The 24642-nt window shown below is 34.6% G+C and overlaps 1 protein-coding gene and 1 long non-coding RNA gene across 3 annotated transcripts in view; one reads left to right on the top strand and one right to left on the bottom strand.

The window, feature by feature from the left end:
* Window positions 1–5205: 5205 nt before the first annotated feature.
* The window catches only part of LOC136043948 (JNK-interacting protein 1-like), a 112376-nt gene continuing 92939 nt past the window's right edge, over window positions 5206–24642 (bottom strand). Inside the window, exon 9 of the mRNA XM_065729023.1 lies at window positions 5206–6891. Coding sequence (XP_065585095.1) covers window positions 6801–6891 — 91 coding nt within the window. The 3' untranslated portion in view covers window positions 5206–6800. The remainder of the gene's footprint in view (window positions 6892–24642) is intronic.
* The window catches only part of LOC136043949 (uncharacterized), an 87836-nt gene continuing 71438 nt past the window's right edge, over window positions 8245–24642 (top strand). For both annotated transcript variants that reach the window (XR_010621759.1, XR_010621758.1), the window contains exons 1-2: window positions 8245–8328; window positions 20240–20367. This is a non-coding gene — a long non-coding RNA (uncharacterized LOC136043949). The remainder of the gene's footprint in view (window positions 8329–20239; window positions 20368–24642) is intronic.

Here is a 24642-nt window from a genome sequence, read left to right as displayed (position 1 = left end):
TTATTATTATTATTATTATTATTATTATTATTATTATTATATATACTATATGATATTATTACATATTATATTATAATATTATTATATAAAATATTATTGTATATAACTAAAATAAAATTGAAAGTATAAAATTTAAATCAGTTTTATATTATTAATAAAGTATTTACGGTATTATATATTATAGTAAAATATTATATATATTATATGTTATTATATGTATAAATTGTCATTAAATAGCAATATACACAGGAGTTTGCACATATTTTTTGTTGGTGAACCCTTTGCATCACATCTCTCTCAAGATGCTGTATTAGTTCATACTGTTTTCGCTTGCAGTGTAAGTAGCTTGTGTCTAAATTAGTACACTGGGACACTTACAATATAGTAACGTGCACCATATCTGTCATTCTGCTATATTTATGTTCGCTAAAAAAAAAAAAAAAAAATTCTAAAGGCGGAAATACTTGTTGCTACAAATACCATTGTTTAACTTCGTGCTGGACAATTTTTTTTTTTTTTTTTTTTTTTTTTTTTTTTTTTTTTTTTTTTAAGAAATGCAAACTACGTTTGAACTTTTTGTATAATACTTCTAGATATTGAGTTTTGAATAATATTTTCTTAAAGCTTAGGTTGTAAGTCAAGAGTTTATTTTTAAGAAACAACATTTGAACTTTTTTCCATAATGCCTCTAGATACTGAATTTTGAATGATTTTTTTTTATTTATTTATTTTTTTTTTTGATAAGAATGTAATGAAAGGAAAAACGAGCAACACAGATACGAAAATTAAAGACATTCCAGTAGATCTATGTCTTTTAGCAAATGCTTTAGACGTAGTTTTAATGATATGTTAATAATTAATATTTGTTTAATTACAAATTTTTTTCGTTGCCGTTTTGGACAGTTATACCAGTGCACATAGGGTTATAGAAGTCTGATCGTTGGGGGGGGGGGGGGGTGAGAATGTTTTTCAAGCGGGTATCTCTAATGCAGTATTGATTGTAATAAAGTAGAAAGATATAGTAAATTTGTCGCATGTTGAATTGACACTAACTATTTGCGCGTTACATTCTATTTCAATTTAGCATCTGGAATTTCTCCCACCACCTCCAATGATAAAGGAATATCTAAATTAAGCTGTTTAGATTCAGCTGTAGGATTGGGAGCATTAAGGTCATAGAACTATAAATTTCTTTTTGTGTAAAAAAGGTTTTCTATTTAAGAAAAATTTTTTTTTAGATTATGGTATAAGAAAAAGAGTATACTGACTTTTCTTGTAATAAGGTCTGGTTATCTCCATCTACTGACTGAGCTTATAGTTTTTTAATCTTTTTTTTTTCTTATTATTATTTTTATAATTGTTGCTATTATTATGACATTATTATTATTATGTCGTCATTAATATGTTATATTATTATTATTTATTTCTACTTCTTATTCATAAGATGGAGCTACTTACATTTTGAAAAACTTCAGAAAAAAATTTAGCAAAAGTTTAGTTATTCCTGTATGAATCTGTTATTTAAAATTTCGTTGTAAACACCGTGTGTTGTGATGACATTATTTAAGTGCCTTTTATTTTGATTTTTGTAATCATTAATCGAAATATATACCGTCCACATATCTGCAATTTCACTGATTATGACTCTATTTTTAGTGAAATAAACAAAAATCAATTCCTGATGGATAAATCAGGCATTGATTAAACACTATTCTTTAAGTCCAGCCTCTGGTCCTCCTCAGTCCAACACGTAGGTGGGGGGGGGGCATAAGTGATAAGTCAATCTATGGTGGATAAATCAAGTTTGACGATATTCTTGAAGTCCAAATTCTGGTCGTCCTCAGTCTAACACACAGGAGGTGACATAACCGATAAATCAATATCTGGTTGGTAAATCAAGTTTAACAGTATTCTTGAAGTGCAGCATTTGGTCCTCCTCAGTCCAACACGCAGGAGGTGACACAACCGAAAAATCAATTTCTGGGGGTCAAATTAAGTTTAACAGTATTCTTAAAGTACAGATTCTGGTCCTCCTCAGTCCAACACGCAGGTGGGGGGGGGATAAGTGATAAGTCAATCTATGGTGGATAAATCAAGTTTAACGATATTCTTGAAGTCCAAATTCTGGTCGTCCTCAGTCTAACACACAGGAGGTGACATAACCGATAAATCAATATCTGGTTGGTAAATCAAGTTTAACAGTATTCTTGAAGTGCAGCATTTGGTCCTCCTCAGTCCAACACGCAGGAGGTGACACAACCGAAAAATCAATTTCTGGGGGTCAAATTAAGTTTAACAGTATTCTTAAAGTACAGATTCTGGTCCTCCTCAGTCCAACACGCAGGTGGGGGGGGGGGATAAGTGATAAGTCAATCTATGGTGGATAAATCAAGTTTAACGATATTCTTGAAGTCCAAATTCTGGTCGTCCTCAGTCTAACACACAGGAGGTGACATAACCGATAAATCAATCTCTGGTTGGTAAATCAAGTTTAACAGTATTCTTGAAGTGCAGCATTTGGTCCTCCTCAGTCCAACACGCAGGAGGTGACACAACCGAAAAATCAATTTCTGGGGGTCAAATTAAGTTTAACAGTATTCTTAAAGTACAGATTCTGGTCCTCCTCAGTCCAACACGAAGGTGGGGGGGGGGGGGTAAGTGATAAGTCAATCCATGGTGGATAAATCAAGTTTGACGATATTCTTGAAGTCCAAATTCTGGTCGTCCTCAGTCTAACACACAGGAGGTGACATAACCGATAAATCAATCTCTGGTTGGTAAATCAAGTTTAACAGTATTCTTGAAGTATAGCATATTGTCCTCTTCAGTCCTACACGAGGAAGTGTCCCTGGGGGGATGGAAAGAGAATCAATACTACCTGGATCTACTCAACCCTATTTTTCTACGTACTCCAATTCTATTTTGAGTGACGAACGAATTGTGTCCATTTCTAGTTTCTGCCTTGTCATATCTCCTTTTCATCTTCTCTCCCTATTTTCTGCCGGAAAAGCAAATTTTTTACAAAATTCTAAATATGATTTTCTCGGGTATTGAACTCGAAATCCACTATCTTTTAATGAAACATGACGATCACTACCCTGTTGAATCATTGTAAGTAACTCCCATGTAAAGCTTGATTCAAATTTTAAAATAATTATAATTATCTCCCTTCGAATACGCCCTCACCTCTCCATCTCTCTTCCGAGCGTCTCCTGCTTATCAAAACACCCCGAGACTCTTATATTACGTGCCAAGTCATATATTATAAGTAATTAAAGTCGATCTTCTGAGCTCTCTTCTCCCTACCCCCCGCAGTAAACTTAATAGAAGAATGCGGTTTCTCTTAACTTGCCTCGTCACTGGGCGGGGGGGGGGGGCTTATAAACTAAATAATTGAAAACAAACGTTTTAGCTTCCCTTCTCCTACCTTCTGACTTCCCCTTCCAAAACTATCTTGGCCTTCTTGTGGGAGAAATTTTCATACGTGGCGTAACTACTATGAAAACTAAAAGATTTTTAATATAAATTTCTAGATTATTAAAGAAAAACAATTTTGGAAAATCCATCAGAAATATTAGGAATTGCATTACAATGAAAGTTACTTCAATCAAGTGCTTTTTAGACAAAATTCAGCAACAAAAAAAAGTTGGTGTTGATCGTTTTGGCTTTGGAACTGCTCGAATTTCAGTATTTCATTCAAAGTGACCAGGTCGTAATGAACAGGAATCTCCTAAGAGAACCTGCTTAAAGAGCCCCTGTAACAACCTGAAACTACTATTGACAGTCATTATCATTTGGTAAACACTTTTGGAATATTTTTATTTGCGATATACAGTTGCTACAACGAGATCTATTTAGGTACAAACAATTGTCTTTTCTTACACTGTACAAAAGAAATATATTGCACATTACCTTACAATGACATGTGTAATTAAACTAAAGTGCTATTTTATTATTTTAAGCAATTACTTGTTTAAACTAATGATACTAAATCAGGTTGATCGTCAATGAATTCTGATGTGAGATCAAGTTGATAAACATTATTTTTGAATCAAAATATTAAGTATTTGGTTTTACAGGACACATAATGAGTCCATCAACACAGGACATATATTTTTTCCTAAAAAAAACTCGTTTCTTTTTTTATTAATGTATTTGATTTTGAAAAATGCTTACAAAGATTCCAAAAGTGATTCAGCGAAACTTTTACTCTTTCAATTATTGAAAGAATAATTGAAGCTGAAGTCATTGGAGAAAGTAACTCCAAGGATCTTGATACTGTTTATTAGAAGGAATGGAACATTTGGCTCCATAACATCACTTTTTAGCGGGTTACTAATGATACTAAATGATACTAATGATAAACTAATGATACTAAATCAGGTTGATCGTCAATGAATTAAATACAGATAGTGCTACCTGGATGTTAATCTGGAACTTTAGAGAAGTGTTTTAACATGGAAACCATATGAAAATTTGGAGTTGGTGGAAAAAAAAATCCAAAGGATGTTTAATGATGACTAAGGAAAACTGAGAAGGCCTACAAGCTCTATAAGCATGAGAACCAAGGGGCCAGTCATTATTAGAGGCAATATTTCTAATGGAAGACATACAAGCTGTAGAATGCAAGAAATACAGTTACCAAATTAAAAACAATGTCAATTACTTATTTAATGTGATTCAAAAGCTTAAAGGGTCACACTATCTCCTTCATTGTAAAATTTTGTCTGTGTTGCTAAACTATTTGGAATTGGTTGGACAACCTTGCCAAAATTTGTACTGCTTAATAATAAATCGGACAGAAAACTAAAAGCCGACGTTTTCTTTCCTAGTATATTATGTGACAGAGTGACAGAAAACTAAAAGCCGACGTTTTCTTTCCTAGTATATTATGTGACAGAGTGACAGAAAACTATAAGCCGACGTTTTCTTTCCTAGTATATTATGTTCAAGAAAACCATTTAACTTCTCGTATTTTGTTCCGGAGATAAATATATTCAGTTTTAACGAAACTTACATTATTAGAAAGTGCGAAGTTTTTTTTCGATTTATTTATTCGACTTATTTTTTATTATTCGACTTCATTTTTTTTCGACTTATTTATTGCTATAATTACTATACATACTTGTGTCCACAACTTCCAGCTTATCAACAATCTGAAAGAGCATTGATGTTATGTTATACAACGGGTATTTGAATCCGAGAAGCAAGCAAAAAATTTAATTTATTGAGCTCACATACAAGAAGTAGGTTTGATTAAACAACAAAGATCTATATTTTGATACGTAAAGTATACCTACGTGCTTTAATTTAAACCCTTGCTGACACAGGGGACATAAAATACCATTGTCTTTAAGATAAACTTCCACAGATTCTCAATAGCTCCCGATAGTGGCTGATATCTATGGAGAAACTGCTTAAGAGCCTTTTGTCTTTGAGATAGTTACAAAATAATTGTAAGCTATCGAATCCCCTTAATGTAGTGATTCTAATCACATTGACAGTTGGAATAAATAAAATAATGATGGGCCATTTGGATATTAATTTTAAACTTGAGAGAGATGCTTGAATTTTGAAATAATTTGAATTTGGCTGAATAAAACCCAACCATATTCGATGGGGGCTAACAAAAACCAAGTAGGCATTCAAGTTCTATAAGCATGAGAACCTAGGGGTCAAAGGCTTGCTGTCATTATTAGTGGCAACATATCCAACGTAAAAAATACAAGCCGTCTTATTTGTTTATAATTAACCAATGGTTTAGCCGTTTCGAGTGAATAAAAATAACTGCATGCATAGCAAATGCTTTTGAAACATAGCATATAAAAATAAAAATAAATACTGATGAAATATGCTGCCAATCCCACTCTACTGGTTTAAGGGACTAAAATTAACCCCACTCCTCTCCACTTGATGCTGAGTTTCATTAAAGCACCGTTTGTTATAAAAAAAAATTATAAAGAACTAAACGTTTCACTATTATTAATTAAAAATTTAACAATAAGTAAACTCAAGCATTATTTATGTAATTAATATAATTGAAACTACCTACTGTTTAAATTTAATCAAAGAAATTGAGTAAACAGTAATGAAATAAAGAATAAATATTTATTAAATAAAACTAAACGTAGCAGGAGTGTTGTACTAGTTTTAATTTGGGTGCGTAGACTTTGTCCTGTTTTATGATTCTGTACTTCATAACTCTGTATTATGTTTGATTGGCATCTTATATACGTGTAAATAATGACTTTCCAACCAACTAAGAAAACAATAAACAAAAGTGAAAGACAACAAATATAATAATATTCTTGGGTACTTGTATGATATACGCCCTACCGCTTAAGTTGTTGTTTTTTCGTTAGTTTTTTTTTTTTTTTTTCAGCTTAGCGTGAGACAAGACAAAGATAAGTGACAGAATAGACGGAAAATATATAATTTGGGCCATATATTTGGATATTGGGGGGGGGGAGTATGGACAGTATGAAGTTAGAAAACAATTCTTACTACATAATATGTAGAATAACTCACCTAGCAAATTAGGCATGCTGACCCGTTATACTTTACCCCCCACCCCCCTAATGTGCAAATATCTAGCCCAGATTTGTTTCTAAAATGTTAAAACATATTAATGTTGAAACATATTAAAAGAATATTAGGTAGGGCGTATATCATAAAAGTGCATATTCTTTGAATGAACGTTAATAGTCAATTACATAAGCCATAAGTGCAATGAGAAGTATGAAAGACACTGCTCGGATCCAACCATAAAACAGTTGACACTCATCGATTAGCTGGCTATATCAAGTTGCAGTCATTTCATCTTCCATAAAAAACTCCTCTACTGGATATGCTGTCTCTATGTATTTCTGATAAAATCTTTGAAATGCTCTCCTGGAAAAAGAAAAAGAAATTACAGGAAGGCATGGACCATAGGATGAACTAAAAAAAAAGAAGAAAGTTTTTGACTGCAAGTAAGGAGCGACTTCAAACTTACAGAAATTATTCCGTATATGAAAGGGGTTGTCCCCTCCTCAATGCCCCGCTCTTTACGCTAAAGTTTGACTCTTTCTCACAACTCTACTTTTTAAAACAATAGGCTAAATAACTTTAGCGCAAAGAGAGAGGCTTTGGGGAGGGGACAACCCCTTTCATATATGGAATAATTTCTGTTCGTTTTAAGTTTTAATGTCGCTTCTTACTTGCAGTTTAAAAAAAACGTGTTATTTTATTTAATTTCTCAGGCTCGTAACTTTTGATAGGTAAGACTAAATTTGATGAAACTTATATAATGAGAAGAGAAATCACCAGTGCAAAAGCACAAACACATAAAATAAAGACAGAAGGAGAAAAGGAAGACTGTTTTCCTACATTAGTGATTAATATAGATCAGCACTTGAATGAGGCCTTAACCCTATCTTCCCTAATATCTTAACCCTATCTCTTAATATCTATCTTCTGGCAATATCTACTGGCAAATATTTATGTCAAGAACCTTGAAAATTGGGAATTAAATTGTTATTTTTTAAAACATGTCTATTGGGGTCTTATATGGATGACAGTAGATATTGCCTGAAGATATATATTGTCTATCTTCCGTATATCCCAAAAATCACAACAAATAAAAAAATATTTGCACAAAAAATAATCTGTACGTAGTTTTTATTAATAATTTTAAAATCATTAATTTCTTAAATTTCGGTGAAGATAAGACCCCAGTTACTCGCCAAAGAGGGGTCTATCAAATACCCTGTGATTGTGGAAATTACTATGTCGGCAGGACCCGTCAGAATCTAGAAAAACGGTTACAACAGCATAAAAAAGACATAGACAAGGCATTAATTTCAAATAGTTCCAACAGCTCCTTTGATTCTGCTTTAGGTTGGCATATATTTAATAATCCGTCCCACACGATACTTTTTTAAAAATCTTCACTCATCAGTAATGATTTGGGGATAAAACAGGTGGTTCGAGAATCAATCGAAATTAATCTCAAAATGAGTAATAATATTTCTTTGAACAGGGACTTAGAGGAATACTCACTAAATTCTTTATACTCAAATTTAATTAAAAATGATCTAACAAAATATTTTACTAAACCGATTTATAATAGGATTGAACCAGCCTTTGAGACAGGCTGCTAAAAAAGCAAGGTTGGCTCTGAGAAATTGCACTTAATTACTTTGTTATCTTTAGTTTGAATGAATTTATATTGTCACTTCATTCCTTTTGTCAGTCCTGGTTGAACTTCGTTGAAGTAAGGATGCTAGGGCTGTTTTTAAAAAAAAGTTTTTAGAAAACATTATTTAGTTTTAATTTTCACAATTTAATGTAAGTTTATTTATATATACATATTTTACTCTCTTGTTCTTGTATTGTGCTGAAGACGGCCCTTGGACATGGGGCCGAAATATTCACAGAACTGATTTCCACTGTCTTGAAAAGATTTTCCCTATTGTTTCTACTTTGTATTTGTTTGTTATGGAAAGGCAGTGTGGTCTTCGTCGCTATTTTCCTCAACGCCCCGCTCTTTACGCTAAAGTGTTTTATTTAAAAAAAATTATAGAGTTGTGAGAAAGACTCAAACTTTAGCGTAAAGAGCGGAGCGTTGTGTTTGGCTCACCGTACATGAATAATTAAAACTAAATTTGCATATTAGCTTTACTTTTTTTTGGCTAAATGGCTTTATCAAAGTTTTTATCTGACGACTTTGAGAAAAAAGGGGAGAGGGGGCCTAGTTGCCCTCTAATTTTTTGTTTACCTAAAAAGGCCACTATAACTTTTAATTTTGTTTACGAACGTTTTTATTAGTAATAATTATACGTAACTTACCAATTAACTTATGTAACGAACTTCTATATTCGTATGTTTTTATTACGTGTTTGAGGGGGTTGCCCCCTCGTCAATACCTCGCTCTTTACACTAAAGTTTTAATTTTGTTCCAATTCCTTAAGAATGACCCCTGAATCACTAAGGCCATTTGATTAAAATAAATAGCTATTTTGAAGTTGCTAAAAATACGTTATCGTAAAGAGCGAGGTATTGAGGAGGGGACGAATCCCCTCATATACGTAATAATTTCTGTTTGTTTTAATTTTTAATGCTGCTCCTTACTTCAAGTTACAAAAACTTGCTTTTTTATTTAATTTCTCGTTTTTTTAAATAATGCTGGCGAATTTTGCGCCCCCTTCATGGAAACTTTCTTCCCCTAGGGTAAATTCCTCCATGAAAAGATTCTCTCACATAACCCCTCCCCCCACCCCCACCACCAGAAAAATCCTTCCTGAAAACGTCAGTATGCTTGCCAATAACGAATACTATATGTAAACAATTGGCTAAGTTCATAATTTGCAGCCCTTCCCCTGGGAACTGTAGGGGATTAAGTCGTCTTCAAAGACATAGTAATTAGATTTTTCGACTATGCTGAACAACCTGACTCTCAAATTTTTATCCAGTGACTTTGGGAAAAAATTAATGTGGGAGGGAGCTAAGTTGCCCTCCATTTTTTTGGTCATCTAAAAAGAACAGTAGAACTTTTAATTTTCTTAAAAATGAGCCTTCTCATGACGTTCTAGGACCACTGGGTCGATACGAACACTCCTGGGAAGAAATAACAAAAAACAAATAAACATGCATCCGTGATCTTTCTTCTGGCAAAAAAAAAAAAAAATACAATATTCAACATTTTCATAGATAGGAGTTTGAAAACTCTACAGAAGGGTTCTCTGATACGCTGAATCTGATGGTGTAATTTTAGTGAGATTCTATGACTTTTAGGGAATGTCCCCCTTTTGTTGAAAATAAGGTCAATTTTCGTAGGTAGCTTTAGGTAACTTGCAACTTTTGATGGGTAAAACTAAACGTTGTGAAACTTATATATTTAAAATCAGCATAAAATTCCGATTCGTTTTATGTATATAATGGTATCAAAATTCCGTTTTTTAGCGTTTCGGTTACTATCGAGTCTGGTTGCTCCTTACTAGGTAGGTAGGTCTTATTTTTATCCACAATATAAATAAAAATGACAATGCTAACAAATTATTGGAACAGAACTACAGTTCGTTACTACGAACTGTTAGATTAGTTTTCGTTGTTGAATTAAATAAAATTAACAAGTTTTTTTTAACTGAAAGCAAGGAGCGACATTAAAACTTAAAACGAACAGAAATTACTCCGTATATGAAAGGGGCTATTCCCTCCTCAACGCCCCGCCCCTTACGCTAAAGTTTGACTCTTTCTCCCAAAACTACTTTTTAAAACAGTGAAAGAACATTTTTTGGTGGGTACACAAGATGCAGCAAAAATAATTTTGATAGTAGTAAAAGTTGTATTTCTCAACTCAAGTGATGTCGGGAAATTGGGAATAGAAGAAAGTAGATTAAAAAGCTGATAGGACTTACCTTGCTTGAGAATGTGTAGTGTAAACACAAGTTATAAAAACGGAAAACATAGTGAATTTCTAGACGTGAATCTCAGTTAAGTTATTAATATTGGCTTCTTAAAAAAAAAGTCAGTATAGTAATAGAAACAATTACCAAAGCCGTCTCAACATAATAAGATACTGCTTTCCAATAAGAGAGTCATACTTACTCCCGCCGTTTACCTGTGCCATTTAACCAAACACTTGGAAAACTATAGGTTCTATGACTATCTTAGTTCTATGACTATCTACCTCTGTTCTTCTGCCCCAGGAATGATGCATGGACGGATGATAGACAGACTTATCTATTAACAAATGAACTTACATCGTTTTTATACAATCCTAATAATGGCTTATGCCAGTCACTATAGAAAAAAATTAGTAAAAATGGAATTGGCTGAGAATGCTCGACTGAGTAGTACTTTTTAGCAATGTTCGGTTAAGGACGGAAAGCCCCTAGCCTCTGAGGGCAAAAAATAAAATTAATTTTTGGAAATCTATGGAGGATCTCAATCAACCCAGTATCATTAATTCAAAATAGTTTATTGGACAGTTTTATGAAAAACGCTATTTGTAACTCATTCTAATACATTCGAATTCAATTAGTTCAAATCACTCCCCTTTTGGTCAAAAGTCTTTTGTCAAAACTTTAACTTTTTTTCAAAATGCTTTTTGTAACTCATTCTAACGCGCTCGTTGGATTGGTTCAAACCACTCTCCTTTTGGTCAAAAGTTTTTTGCCCAAAATCTTTTTCTCAAAATGTTTTTTATGACCCATTGTATTACGCTCATTTGATTGGTGTACTTCACTCTCCTTTGCGTCAATTAAATACAAACAACAAGTTTTTTTAAATGAAAGTAAGGAGCAACATTAAAACTTAAGACGAACAGATATTACTCAGTATATAAAAGGGGCTTTTCCTCCTCAACGCCCCCCTCTTTACGCTAAAGTTTGACTCTTTCTCTTAACTCTATTTTTAAAACAGTAAGAAACTTTAGCGTAAAGAGCGGGGCGTTGAGGAGGAAAAGCCCCTTTTATATACTGAGTAATTTCTGTTCGTTTTAAGTTTTAATGTTGCTCCTTACTTTCATTTAAAAAAACCTGTTTCTTGTATTTAATTTCTGAACGTTTTTGAATCAATGCATGTTTTGATATAATTAAAACCAAATTTGCATTTTCTGGGCTAAATGGCTCTCTCATAGTTTTGATCGAATGATTTTGAGAAAAAAAGGAGTGGGGGAGGAAGCCTAGTCGCCCTCCAATTTTTTGACATAAAAAGGAAACTAGAACTTTCAGTTTTTTCGAATGTTTTTATTAGTAAAAGATATACGTAACTAATAAATTAGCTTACGTAACGAACTTTTGCATTCTCATGTTTTTATTACATATATAAGGGGATTCACCCCCTCGTCAGTACCTCGCTCTTTATACTAAAGCTTAAATTTTGTCCCAATTAATTAAGAATGACCCCTGAATCACAAAAGCCGTAGAATAAATAGTTGAAATTACTAAAAATACTTTAGCGTTAAGAGCGAAGTATTAGGAGGAGGTAAGCCCCTCATATGCATAATAATTTCTGGTTGTTTTAAGTTTTAATGCTGCTCCTTACTTCCAGTTGAAAAAACTTTTTCATATTTATTTTTTCATTGCGTTTTTTTTTAATAATGCTAGAAAGTGCTGCGCTCCCTTCATGGAAATTTTCTTCCCCATGACAAATTCCTCGATGGAAAGTTCCCCAAATATATCCCACAACATATCCCCCTCTTGTCAACCCCTCCCCCAACCAAAAAATCCCCCCGAAAACGTCTGTACACTTTCCAATAACCATCACTAAGCACTGGTCAAAGTTTGTAACTTGTAGCCCCTCCCACGGGGACTGTGGGGGAGGAAGTGGTCCCCAAAGACATAGTTATAAGGTTTTTTGAATACGTTGAATAAAATGGCTATCTCAGAATTTTGATCCGTTGACTTTGGGAAAATAATTAGCGTGGGAGGGGGTCTAGGTGCCCTCCAATGTTTTTGGTCACTTAAAAAGGGCACTAGAACATTTCATTTCCATTATAATGGGCCCTCTCGCAACATTCTAGGACCAGTGGATCGATACGATCACCCCTGGGAAAAAGAAAAAAATAAATAAATAAACAAGCACCCGTGATCTGTCTTCTGGCAAAAAATACAAAATCCCACAATTTTGTAGATAGGAACTTGAAACTTCTATAATAGGTTTCTCTGATACGCTGAATCTGATGGTATGATTGTCGTTAAGATTCTATGACTTTTAGGGGGTGTTTCCCTCTATTTTCTAAAAGAAGGCTAATTTTCTCAGGCTCGTAACTTTTGATGAGTAAGACTAAACTTGATGAATTATATATTTAAAATCAGCATTAAAATGCGATTCTTTTGATGTAGCTATTGGTATCAAAATTCCATTTTTTAGGGTTTTGGTTACTATTGAGCCGGGTCGCTCCTTACTACAGTTCGTTACCACGAACTGTTTGAAAAGCTTTTTATAACCCATTCGAATACGTTGGTTTTAATGATTCAAATTCCTCTCCTTTTGGTCAAAAGTTTTTTGCCCAAAATCTTTTTCTCAAAATGCTTTTGTTCTTCTTTTGGTCAAAAGGCTTTTTCTAACCTGTTCTAATCTGCCCGTGTGATTGGTTCAAATTGTTTGTTTTTTTTTGTCAAAAGTTTTTTTGCCGAAAGTCTTTTTGTCAAAGGGTTTTTTGTAACCCATTTTAGTTTGCTCGTTCGATTGGTTGAAAATCGTTATTTTATTTTGTGTATCGATATAATTAGGAGCTTTCTGTACTTGATGTATTTAAATTATTTTCATATTGTAAATTGTACAGAATCTTGGAGAACCGTAAATTGGCTGATGTTATAGGACAGTTTATCAAAATAGATGCTAAATGCTAAATCTGTGAATGAACTAAGCAGCATATGCTATTTTCTTACGGATATTTCATAGTGAATGAGGGGAGACTTGACGATATAATTGTGAGGGGTCAAAGTCCCCTTGTTAAATTAAGAATTTAACAAGTATTCAAAATGTGTGCAAACCATAAGTTAAGGAAGATCAAATAGTAAAATAACAAAACGTCCAAGGAGAACAAAAGTCACAAACAAAAATCGTTTATCAAACTCTTCATGAGAAAAATTTTATGATGGAGACGAGATTCCTCTCATAATTTTCAGTTGTAAAAGGAAAACAATATTTTTTTTTTTCCAATTCATAATGTAATAGCTACCATTCATTTCCTTCAAACCTAATAACTTAAAATTCCAACTGCTTGGAAGAAATAGTTTACACATAATATATCTTGGAACTAAATGGCCAAAAGTTTTCTCCCCAATAATCTACACTATCTTTAGGGAATGCTCTAAAATAACCGACGGATAAATTTAAGGACTATGGGGCTTGCAGCCATTCCACCCAAAGGGAGGTCAGGGAGGGATGAAAAATCATAATATTAATTTGTTCAGTATTTAGTTATTTCCTACTAAATTAAGTCTGGAGAAACCTAAAATAACATCAGAATTAAAATATCCCATTATGTAGTACCCCATTTCCACCCTAAGCAAGGTGAGAGGGAGTGAAAGCAACCATGTCATCATTTGAAAATAAACACGCGGGTAGTAGCACTTTGCAGCAGCAGGTGTGGGTAGTAAGCGTTCGGGGTGGAAAAAAACTAGCCGCACTGGCTACTTTTGGTATGAATAGATAGTGTCAGAGTTCAGGTAAGGATCCGTAGGATCTAGTTCTGTACACGTGTAGAAGAGCCTTGTTGTCTTCCACAATCATTTCTTCCTTGTTTGCTGGAGAGCAGTTAAACATTTTACTGACTTCATAAAACTCGGTATCAGCTGTGGCCTTCACTACTTAAGCTTTGCCAACACCGTGTAATCACGAGGAATTGTCACATCCTAAAAAGACGTGGATGACCGACAGTGACTTTGAAACCCCTGATGATTGCTTAATCTTTAAGTAGCAGATGTCAGCGAGAACTCCCCTCTGGGAATAAAGAGGTGCTTGCTGGGGTCTTGCATCGTGTATCAGTAAAACAAATGAGTCGGTATCATTTCCAATCAAGGCTCTTTCTTCTCGTTGTTTCAGTCTCTTCTCGGCTGTAGCAAGTGTAGTATTTGCTATTAAAAAGTTCGCATCATCTTTGGCTTCTTTGCTTGATACCCGGCTTCCACAAATTTCCTAGCTATCAGCTTTATGGTATTGGACATATTGTCTGAGTTGAAGAGAAAGTCTTCTTTCTTCCGAACAATCTTCGTGGCAAAAGTGAAACTGATGGTAAGGGCCTGTTTTCCTTTTATTCGCTTCCGATGGGCGTGATTTTTGATGGTCGGACCACTTGAATAGCTGCCCAAAATGACGTCAGGTAATGCAAAATACTTCTGTATGAAAGCTACGTAAGAAGAAGTTACCTCTCCGTAAGTGGATAAAATACCTCATCCTACCGAATGAGGTAGAAACCAGATAGTAGTATGTTTATGTTGGCATTAGTTGAACTTCAGGTTTTCGCTGCTTGCATATATCAGCTGCAAGTGCAGCCTCATCTGCCAGGCGCATGACGTTTGAATTTGGGCATGTGGGAATGCTGATAGCTCATATTTAAGTGTATTGGCCATATTCGAACCATCTTTTGACGCTACAACACAGAACAGTTGAAATAATGGACGTGAAACGTCTATTTGAATGGATCCGCCATTTTTCACCGGTAAATATTTTCCCGTCAAATTCACTACAGGATCTTTCCTGTTGAATTAGCATGAGAAGATGCATTTACTTGAAATTTTGCACGGTTTATTTTGAACGATTCTGGGTATGTTATTAAGTAAATTTTTACGAACATTTTGGAGTCAGTTTGTGTGTGAATACTTCGCAAATTAAGATTCCGACTTGTCATCCCCCTCTGACCTCGCTTAGGGTGGAAATGGAGTACTAAATCATAGAGTTTATCGATTACGGCGTCATTTTCGTTTTCTCCGGGCTTGAATTTACAGTAAATGACCTAGGCAATCCAGAAAATATCTAAGAAATTTTAGCTCGAGATCCCCCCCTATTTCCCTCTTTTCCCTGAACAAAGGGTTTTCTGCTCGGCGATTTTAAGCAATTTCGAATATGTTATCAATATTTTTTTTTTTGAGTATTTTGATGCTCAACTGTGTGCGAATTCTGCCTTTGATTTCTCAACCCCCCTCCGACCTCATTTAGGGTGCAAATGGGGTACTAAATCATCGAATTCTTTAATTACAATGTCTATTTCGGTCTGCCCAGACCTATATTAATAAGAAATGACCTTCCAATCCGGAAAACATTGCAGATTTAAAATCTGAGACTTCCCCCTCATTTCCCTGGAAAAAAAAGGTGTATTTCGGCCGGTTTGAGATATGTTATTGACCAAATTTTTCTTAAAATTTTAGTGACAAAATTCCTTCTGTTGATCAAAAGCTGAGGTTTGGCCTTTTTTTTCCGTAGTTTTACTGATCTATATGTAAAATTATGCATCCCAAGAGAAAGTAAGGCAAATAAAATAATGTTATGAAATCAGGGAAATCCAAGAATATTTTCTCCAAATTAAAAATTATCAATTTGGAGCCCCCCCCCCCGTAGAAAATTCCCCCGTGAAAAAATTCTGTATGTTTCCCAATAACAATAACTGCAGGTAGACAATGTACGAATCACAAAAGTTTAGCCTGTTCCTTAGCAGATGTGGGGGGGGGGTCATATTATCCCAAGAGGCATATTTATTGGACCTGAGCTTTCAGTTATACTAAACGTAATGGCTATCTCAATACTTCAGTCCAATGTCTTCGGGGGGGGGGGGTTAGGGGCGTGGAAAGGGGAATAGTTGCCTTCCGATCTGTCCGGTCATTTAACTCAAACTTTTCCTTTAGGATTCTTGTTTGATACGATTATCTCTGAGGAAAAACAACGCACATCCATGATCTTTCTTTGGAAAAAATACATAATTCCAAAAATTTTGTAGTTAAGAGCTTAAAAACTTTACAGTACGGTTCTCTGATCATTTTGTATTGAGGGAGGGTATGTCTCAGAGGGTGCATTTTAATGCCCAAAAATCTTAATTGTCATTGAACCCTCAAATAAATATAGAATTATCTTTAAGGTAGGTGAGTGGAAGTAGAAATTGATCCCCCTTGATTGATGGGAATATTTCTGGTCTACGACGTTATTGTCAAAGTAACCAGTATTTCAGCAGCATTAAACCCCAAAAAGAGCAGAATTTATTTTATATGGAAAGGGACTGCCCCCTCATCATCTTTAGTCTCCTCCGGTGATCAGGAATTGAGAGTTCCATTCCTTTCTTTAAGGCAAAAGGGATTGGAGATAAACTAGCCCTTATCCTACAACCGTTTGTTATATCTGGTCTTTTTGTTACCCCTCTAGATATATGATCAGAATTTTGAGGTACCTATTTTGTACTTTTTCCCTGGCTGTTCAATTTTGCGTGTGGGGGAATTATCCGACGGAGGAACTTTTCCAGCGGGAAGTTTCCACAGGGGGAATCTTCCGGGGTTAAGTTTGTTTTTTTGGGAGTGGGTATTTTATACGGGGGAGAATTTTATGGAGGGACTCTGGCCCGCTAATGGGAAGTTCAAACTTCACAAAGAAAAATGGCAATAATAAGATCACAAATGTCAGTCTTCTAAAATTACTTCTAAAATTAAATTTTTCTAAAATCACCATATATTTCATATAGAACAACATTTCTCAAATTGTTGAATTCTGTATCTACAAAGATAGGGTGAATCACGTTGATTAGAAAGACAGTATTAAATCAAACAGTTCGTGGTAACGAACTGTAAGTAAGGAGCGACCCGGTTCAATAGTAACCGAAACTTTAAAAAAGTGGAATTTTGGTACCAATAGATATATCAAAATTAACATCTTATTATACTGATTCAAAATATATAAGTTTCATTAAGTTTAGTATTAATCGAATAAAGACTAAGAGTCTAAGAAAATTTGCCTAATTTTTGAACTAAAAGTATCAGAATCTTAATGAAAATTACATCTTCAGATTCAGCGTATCAGAAAACCCTATTGTCGTGATTTCAAGCTCCTATCTACAAAAATGTGGAATTCTGTATTTTTTTGCAAGAAGAAAGCTCACGGATGTGTGTTTATTTGTTTGTTTGTTCATGTTTGTATATTTTCCTAGGGGGTGATCATATCGACCCATTGGTCCTAGAATATCATGAGAGGGCTCATTCGAACTGAAATTAAAAGTTTTATTGCTCTTTTTAAGAGACCAGAAAGATTGGAGGGCAGCCTGGCCCCCTCCCCGCCCCTTTTTTCTCAAAGTCTTTCGATCGAAATTTTAAGATAGCCATTTTGCTAAATCAAGGTTGGATTGGGCCTAACTAGGCCTTTGGATATAACATGACCCCCCCCCCCCACAGCCCTAGGGTAAAGGTCTTTAAGTAATAAAATTTGCACGTTTTTTACAATCAGTATTTGTTATTGTGAAGTATGTATACATTTTTGGGTGGGTGGCGAATTTCTTGCTGGGGTTTTTTACAAGGTAGAATTCGATATGAGGAGGGAAGTTTCCAGGGGGTAAACTTGTCAGGAGAAATTATACAGTGGGGGAATTGGTCAGAATTCTAATACAAAATTCTTTTTATATGCCTTGCTTTCTCTTTTCCGTCTCAATTTTACGCGTGGAGTTGTTTAGGGTAATTGTCTGGAGTAAATTTTCACCATAATCAAATTGTATAGAAGACATTTCCATGGGGAGGGGGATGTCTTCGTAGAGGTGGGACCAGAGCTCCTGGCATTACTTAAAAATGATCAGAAATTTAATAAAAAGAACAAATTTTTCAACTGAAAGTATGGAACAACATTAAAACTTAAAACAAACAGAAATCATTGCGTGTATCAAGGGGATTGACCCCTCTTCAATGCCTCGCTCTTTACGCTAAAGTTTGAATTTTGTCCCAATTCTTTAAGTACGACTCCTGGAACACAAAGGTTGCTTAATAAGAACAATAGGAAGCTTTTTAAAAGTACTAAAAAACTTTAGCGTAAAGAGTGAGGTGTTAAAGAGGGGGCAGTCCCCTTCATACACATATAATTTCTGTTCGTTTTAAGTTTTAATGCTGCTCCTTACTTTCAGTTGAAAAAACTTGTTTTTTTATTCATTAGCGTTAAAAAAACAACCCATGATAGGCTAAGCAATGTTAAACTTATCATTTATGTACTAGAAATATCTTAAAATAAAGCGTCTGGTATTTACTCTCAGGATCAATATATTAGGATCAATCAGGAGGATGACTATCTCTTTTTTTATGGAATTGATCACAAGTACAAGGTGATTCAGAAGCGTTTTAAAAATTGAAGTTGATAACAAAAACAATAAGAGTTGTAAAGGGAAAGAGGCAAATTTAGCGAAGATGCAAAATAAAAATAAATATGAGAGTATGGTTCAAATTATGTTTTTATTATTTACTTACTACTTCAGGTCTATTTTATTTTCGATGTCCCCAATTTTGTCTTTAGCTGGCCCCGAATCACTGTTTCGATTATCCATAGTAAGATTAATTGGTTGAAGGTTAGTTGTCGACGGGAGGGTCTCTCTTTGTGATAGAATCTGAGTTTGCATCGCCAGTAGTCGCAACCTTTCAATAGCAGAACTCTGTGGAATATGTGTCGAGAGGGTATCAGCTGGGTATTGATCTATCATTTTCTGGGTAGCGACATAATTCTGTAAATACCTCATATGCCAAGTGGCATCTTGTGTTAACTGAAGTCGCGTTGTCTTACGCCACTTGGCACGACGGTTTTGAAACCAGACTTGTACTCTAGCTTCAGTAAGACCAGTCCTCATTGCCACGTCTTCGCGTAAAAATACATCTGGGTAGCGGGTTTTCGCAAATAAATTCTCAAGAGCTTGAAGTTGTTGAGCTGTGAATGTTGTGCGATTCCGCCTCTGTTGCCTCCGACGACCTAGCATGTAGTCTTCAAGAAGTTCCGAAGATAGCCGAGAAAGCGCTGGAGAAGGCCCACTTACAGGAAATGGGGAAACCATTATGCCTTATTACCGACCTTTTCTTTTTTGTCTTTATGTCTAATTACACTTCCAAATTTTTCAAGTAATAATTTTTGGGAACCATATAGAAGAGTTTAAATATTTTTGGATTGATGAGTAGTCTCACAGATATTCTCAGTGAATCTCAAATCACCTAGGGCAGTATTGCATTTACTAATTGTAGAATTGTAAAAAGTCAGTATATATTTCATCTTTTGACAACTTTTCGCGCATGTACAAAAGCTAAACAATACTCTATTCTAATATGAACTTCACCATGAATAGGCATCTATTGTATAGCGTTTATATTCATGTTGTTTGAGATATCAATTAGAAAATGAAACGAAGCTCTATTGTCACTGACGGGCCCAAAAGTTTCTGAACTCAGTGAACAAAAGGGGTTTGTGGTTCAAATCCACTTCGAGAAATTAAAATGACCTGCTTAAAAAGAGCCATTGAAGCGGAATAGGATTGCAATATTTTATAATAACGGAAGAGTCCACGAAGGAATGAAAAGGTGTTTTGTTTATGGTCAACCATGGAAATGTTGAAATGAAATAGGAAAAAATAATAAACATAGTGATTTGCTTGGCAGTTTTCACAGCAATCAGTATTAGGTTGTGGAGAAAAAAATGGAAGTTGTTGCTAAGTTTAGTACATCAGAGAATTGTAATAGTTATTAGTTACGAAATTATATACGAAAGTCTTGTAAATTGTCTTACATTATCTTTGCCAACTCAATTTTTCTTGTAGAGATTTCCTGGAAAAATTACCCGGGGGCTATTTTTCGCGTGTTCTGATTTCCAAGAAAAAATAGCCTCGGAAGGGGGCATTTCCAAAGTGATCAAGAAACCGATTAGGAATTGAAGTCTTTTTCAAATGTAAGTATGCTAAGGAGAATTTTTCAGGCTGAATTTTCCGCAAGAAATGTTACGGAGGGGGATTTTCAGCGAGGATAGAAATTTCTGGAAAGAATTTGCACTGTACGTGGCTTGAAATTTCCATAGAGGAGTTTCCCTTGAGCGGGGGATATTCCAAGGAGGGTGAGCCAGATTTACCTGCATTATTTGGAAAATAATCAGAAATGAAATAAAAAACAATTTCATTTAACTGAAAGTATGCTTTTTAAGCTAGAGTTTGACTGTCTCCCCTAATTTTTAAGAACAGAAACTGAAGCACAGGGGCCGTTTAATTAGAATCGGAAGCTTTTTAAAAGTGCTAAAATCTTTACAGTTCGTGGCAACAAACTGTAAGTAAGGAGCGACGCGGCTCAATAGTATTCAAAACTCTAAAAATAAAAGTTTTAAACTAATAGATTTGTGGAGAAAATCGGATTATTATGTTGATTCCAAATATGCAAGTTTTACTTGGTTTACTGTTGCCCATCAAAACCTAGGAGCCTGAGAAAATTGACCTGGTTTTAGAAACAAGGGGGTAACACCCCTTAAAAGTCAAATGAAAGTCATACTATCAGATTCAGCGTATCAGAAAACTCTACTGTAGAAGTTTTTTTTAAACCTCGCTCTTTACACTAAAGCTTAAATTTTGTCCCAATTTCTTAAGAATGACCCCTGAATCACAAAAGCCATAGAATAAATAGTTGAAATTACTAAAAATACTTTAGCGTAAAGAGTGAGGTATTAGGAGGAGGTGGGCCCATCATATTCGTAATAATTTCTGTTCGTTTTAACTTTTAATTCTGCTCCTTACTTTCAGTTGAAAAAGTTTTTCATATTTATTTTTTCATTTTTTTTTAAATAATGCTAGAAAATTGTGCGCTCCCTTCATCGAAATTTTCTTCCCCCATGATAAATTCCTCCAAAGAAAGCTCCCCCAACATATCCCCTCTTCTCAACCCCCCCCCCAACCGAAAAATCCCCCTGAAAACGTCTGTACACTTCCAAATAACCATTACTATATGTAAGCACTGGTCAAAGTTTGTAACTTGTAGCCCCTCCTAAAGTTTGTAACTTGTAGCCTTTTAATTTTTTACGAATCTTTTTATTAGTAAAAGATATACGTAACTTATAAATTAGCTTACGTAAAGAATTTTTTATTCTCATGTTTTTATTACATTTATGAGAGGGTTCGCCCACTTGTCAGTACCTCTCTCTTTACACTAAATCTTAAATTTTGTCCCAATTCATTAAGAATGACCCCTGAATCACAAAAGCCGTAGAATAAATAGTCGACATTACTAAAAATACTTTAGCGTAAAGAGCGAGGCATTAGGAGGAGGTGAGCCCCTCATATGGATAATAATTTCGGTTCGTTTTAAGTTTTAATGCTGCTCCTTATTTCTAGCTGAAAAAAACTTTTTCATATTTATTTTTTCATTTTTTTTAAATAATGCTAGTAAATCCTGCGCTCCCTTCATGGAAATTTTCTTCCCCCATGACAAAATCCTCGATGGAGAGTTCCCCCAGTATATCCCCCTCTTCTCAACCCCTCCCCCCCAACCAAAAAAATCCTCCTGAAAACACCCGTACACTTCCCAATAACCATTATTATATGTAAGCACTGGTCAAAGTTTGTAACTTGTAGCCCCTCCCACGGGGACTGTGGAGGAGTAAGTCGTCTCCAAAGACATAGTTATAAGATTTTTCGACTACGTTGAATAAAATGGCTATCTCAGAATTTTGATCCGTTGACTTTGGGAAAATAATTAGCGTGGGAGTCGGCCTAGGTGCCCTCCAATTTTTTGGTCACTTAAAAAGGGCACTAGAACTTTTCATTTCCGTTAGAACGAGCCCTCTCGCAAGATTCTAGGACCACCGGGTCGATACCATCACCCCTGAGAAAAAAAACAACAAACAAACAAACAAATAAACACGCATCCGTGATCTGCCTTCTGTCAAAAAATACAAAATTCCACATTTTTGTAGATAGGAGCTTGAAACTTATACAGTAGGGTTCTCTGATACGCTGAATCTGACGGTGTGATTTTCGGTAAGATTCTATTACTTTTAGTGGTTGTTTCCCCCTATTTTCTAAAATATGGCAAATTTTCTCAGGTTCGTAACTTTTGATGGGTAAGACTAAACTTGATGAAACTTATATATTTAAAATCAGCATTATAATGCGATTTTTTTTATGTAGCTATTGGTATCAAAATTCCAGTTTTTAGAGCTTTGGTTACTATTTAGCCGTGTCGCTCCTTACACTCCTTAAAATAGGTTCGTTACCACGAACTGTTTGATTTTTCTCTTAGAGATTTTGATAAATGATTTTTGCATGTGATTTTTTTTTTCCTTCGATGTTTCGTTACTTTATTATTTGATCTTTCTTAACTCATGGTTTGCACACATTTTGAACACTTGTTAAATTCTTAATATGACTCTGATCCTCACAATTAATATCGTCAAGTGTCCCCTCAAGTACAATGGAATATCCGTTAGAAAAAAATATATGCTGCTCAGTTCATTCACAGATTTAGCATCAGCGAGGTTTCCGACATTAAAATAGTATCTCAAATCTTGTAACTCGGTGCTGAGGAATAATAGTGGCGACTTCTGAAACTATAGGAATTTGACTGGGACTTGAAAATACTTTATTTTAGTAACGTTTAGTTGTTTTTAATATATGATATTTGATGTCGGAAATCCTATTGTCAAGAAAAAGTAAGCACGCTATCAACATCTTATACCTCTTGAATCAAACCCCCTAACCACACCATAAGATCTATGCAATGTTATGGTATCATTTTATCATCTTGTCATTACAAATGAACTTTGTATCTTCGCCTGAGGTTAACTCAAAAGTTCAGTAATTCAAAAGACAGTACATAATACTTTAACCATTTTACAAGAAAGCAAAAATATTGACTTTATTGACATTATGCCGAACATCGTTATTGTCGAACAATTTTGTAAAACGAAGGTTTTTATCTAGCCTCCAATATAAAAAAAAAACGTATTTTGATGTCGAAAGCTGAAAATGAACCGACCATTTCTATATCTAAAAAAGAGGTAAAACACCTTTAGGAGAGAGTAGGAGCCTCCTACTTATCTTGAGACGCCAATAAGACATAGGAACGAAGACACCACAGATCAATAGCATTTAATTCCACAATTTCAGTCACAAATACTACTTTGATAAACTGTCCTACAACATCAGCCAATTTACGGTTCTCCAAGATTCTGTACAATTTGCAATATGAAAATATTTTAAATACACCAAGTACAGAAAGCTTCTTATTATATCGATACACAAAATAAAATAGCGATTTTCAACAAATCAACGAGCGAATTAAAATGGGTTACAAAAAACTCTTTGACAAAAAGACTTTGGGCAAAACAACTTTTGACAAAAAAAACAAACAATTTGAACCAATCACACGGGCGGATTAGAATAGGTTACAAAAAGGCTTTTGACCAAAAGGAGAACGACTCAAACCAATCAAACTAGCGTAATACAATGTGTTAAAAAAAATATTTTGAGAACAAAGATTTTGGAAAAAAACGTTTGACCAAAAGGAGAGGAATTTGAATCAATGAAACCAACGTATAAGAATGGGTTATAAAAAGCTTTTTGACGCAAAGGAGAGTGAATTATGTCAATCAAACGATCGTAATACAATGGGCCATAAAAAGCATTTTGAGAAAAAAGATTTTGGGCCAAAAACTTTTGACCAAAAGGAGAGTGGTTTGAACCATTTCAACGAGCGCATTAGAATGAGTTACAAAAAGCATTTTGAAAAAAGGTTTTTGACACAAGACTTTTGACCAAAAGGGGAGTGATTTGAACTAATTGAATTCGAATGTATTAGAATGAGTTACAAAAAGCATTTTTCATAAAACTGTCCAATAAACTATTTTGAATTAATGATACTGGGTTGATTGAGATCCTCCATAGATTTCCAAAAACTAATTATATTTTTTGCCCTTAGAGGCTAGGGGCTTTCCGTCCTTAACCGAACATTGCTAAAAAGTACTACTCAGTCGAGCATTCTCAGCCAATTCCATTTTTCACTATTTTTTTTCTATAGTGACTGGCATAAGCCATTATAAGGATTGTATAAAAATGATGTAAGTTCATTTGTTAATAGATTAGGCTGTCTATCATCCGTCCATGCGTCATTCCTAGGGCAGAAGACCTGAGGTAGATAGTCTTAGAGCCTATAGTTTTCCAAGCGTTTGGTTAAATGGCACAGGTAA

The sequence above is a fragment of the Artemia franciscana genome, chromosome 2 (assembly GCF_032884065.1).
Source record: "Artemia franciscana chromosome 2, ASM3288406v1, whole genome shotgun sequence".
Lineage (NCBI taxonomy): Eukaryota > Metazoa > Arthropoda > Branchiopoda > Anostraca > Artemiidae > Artemia > Artemia franciscana.
This window is presented reverse-complemented; position numbering and strand designations above follow the sequence as displayed.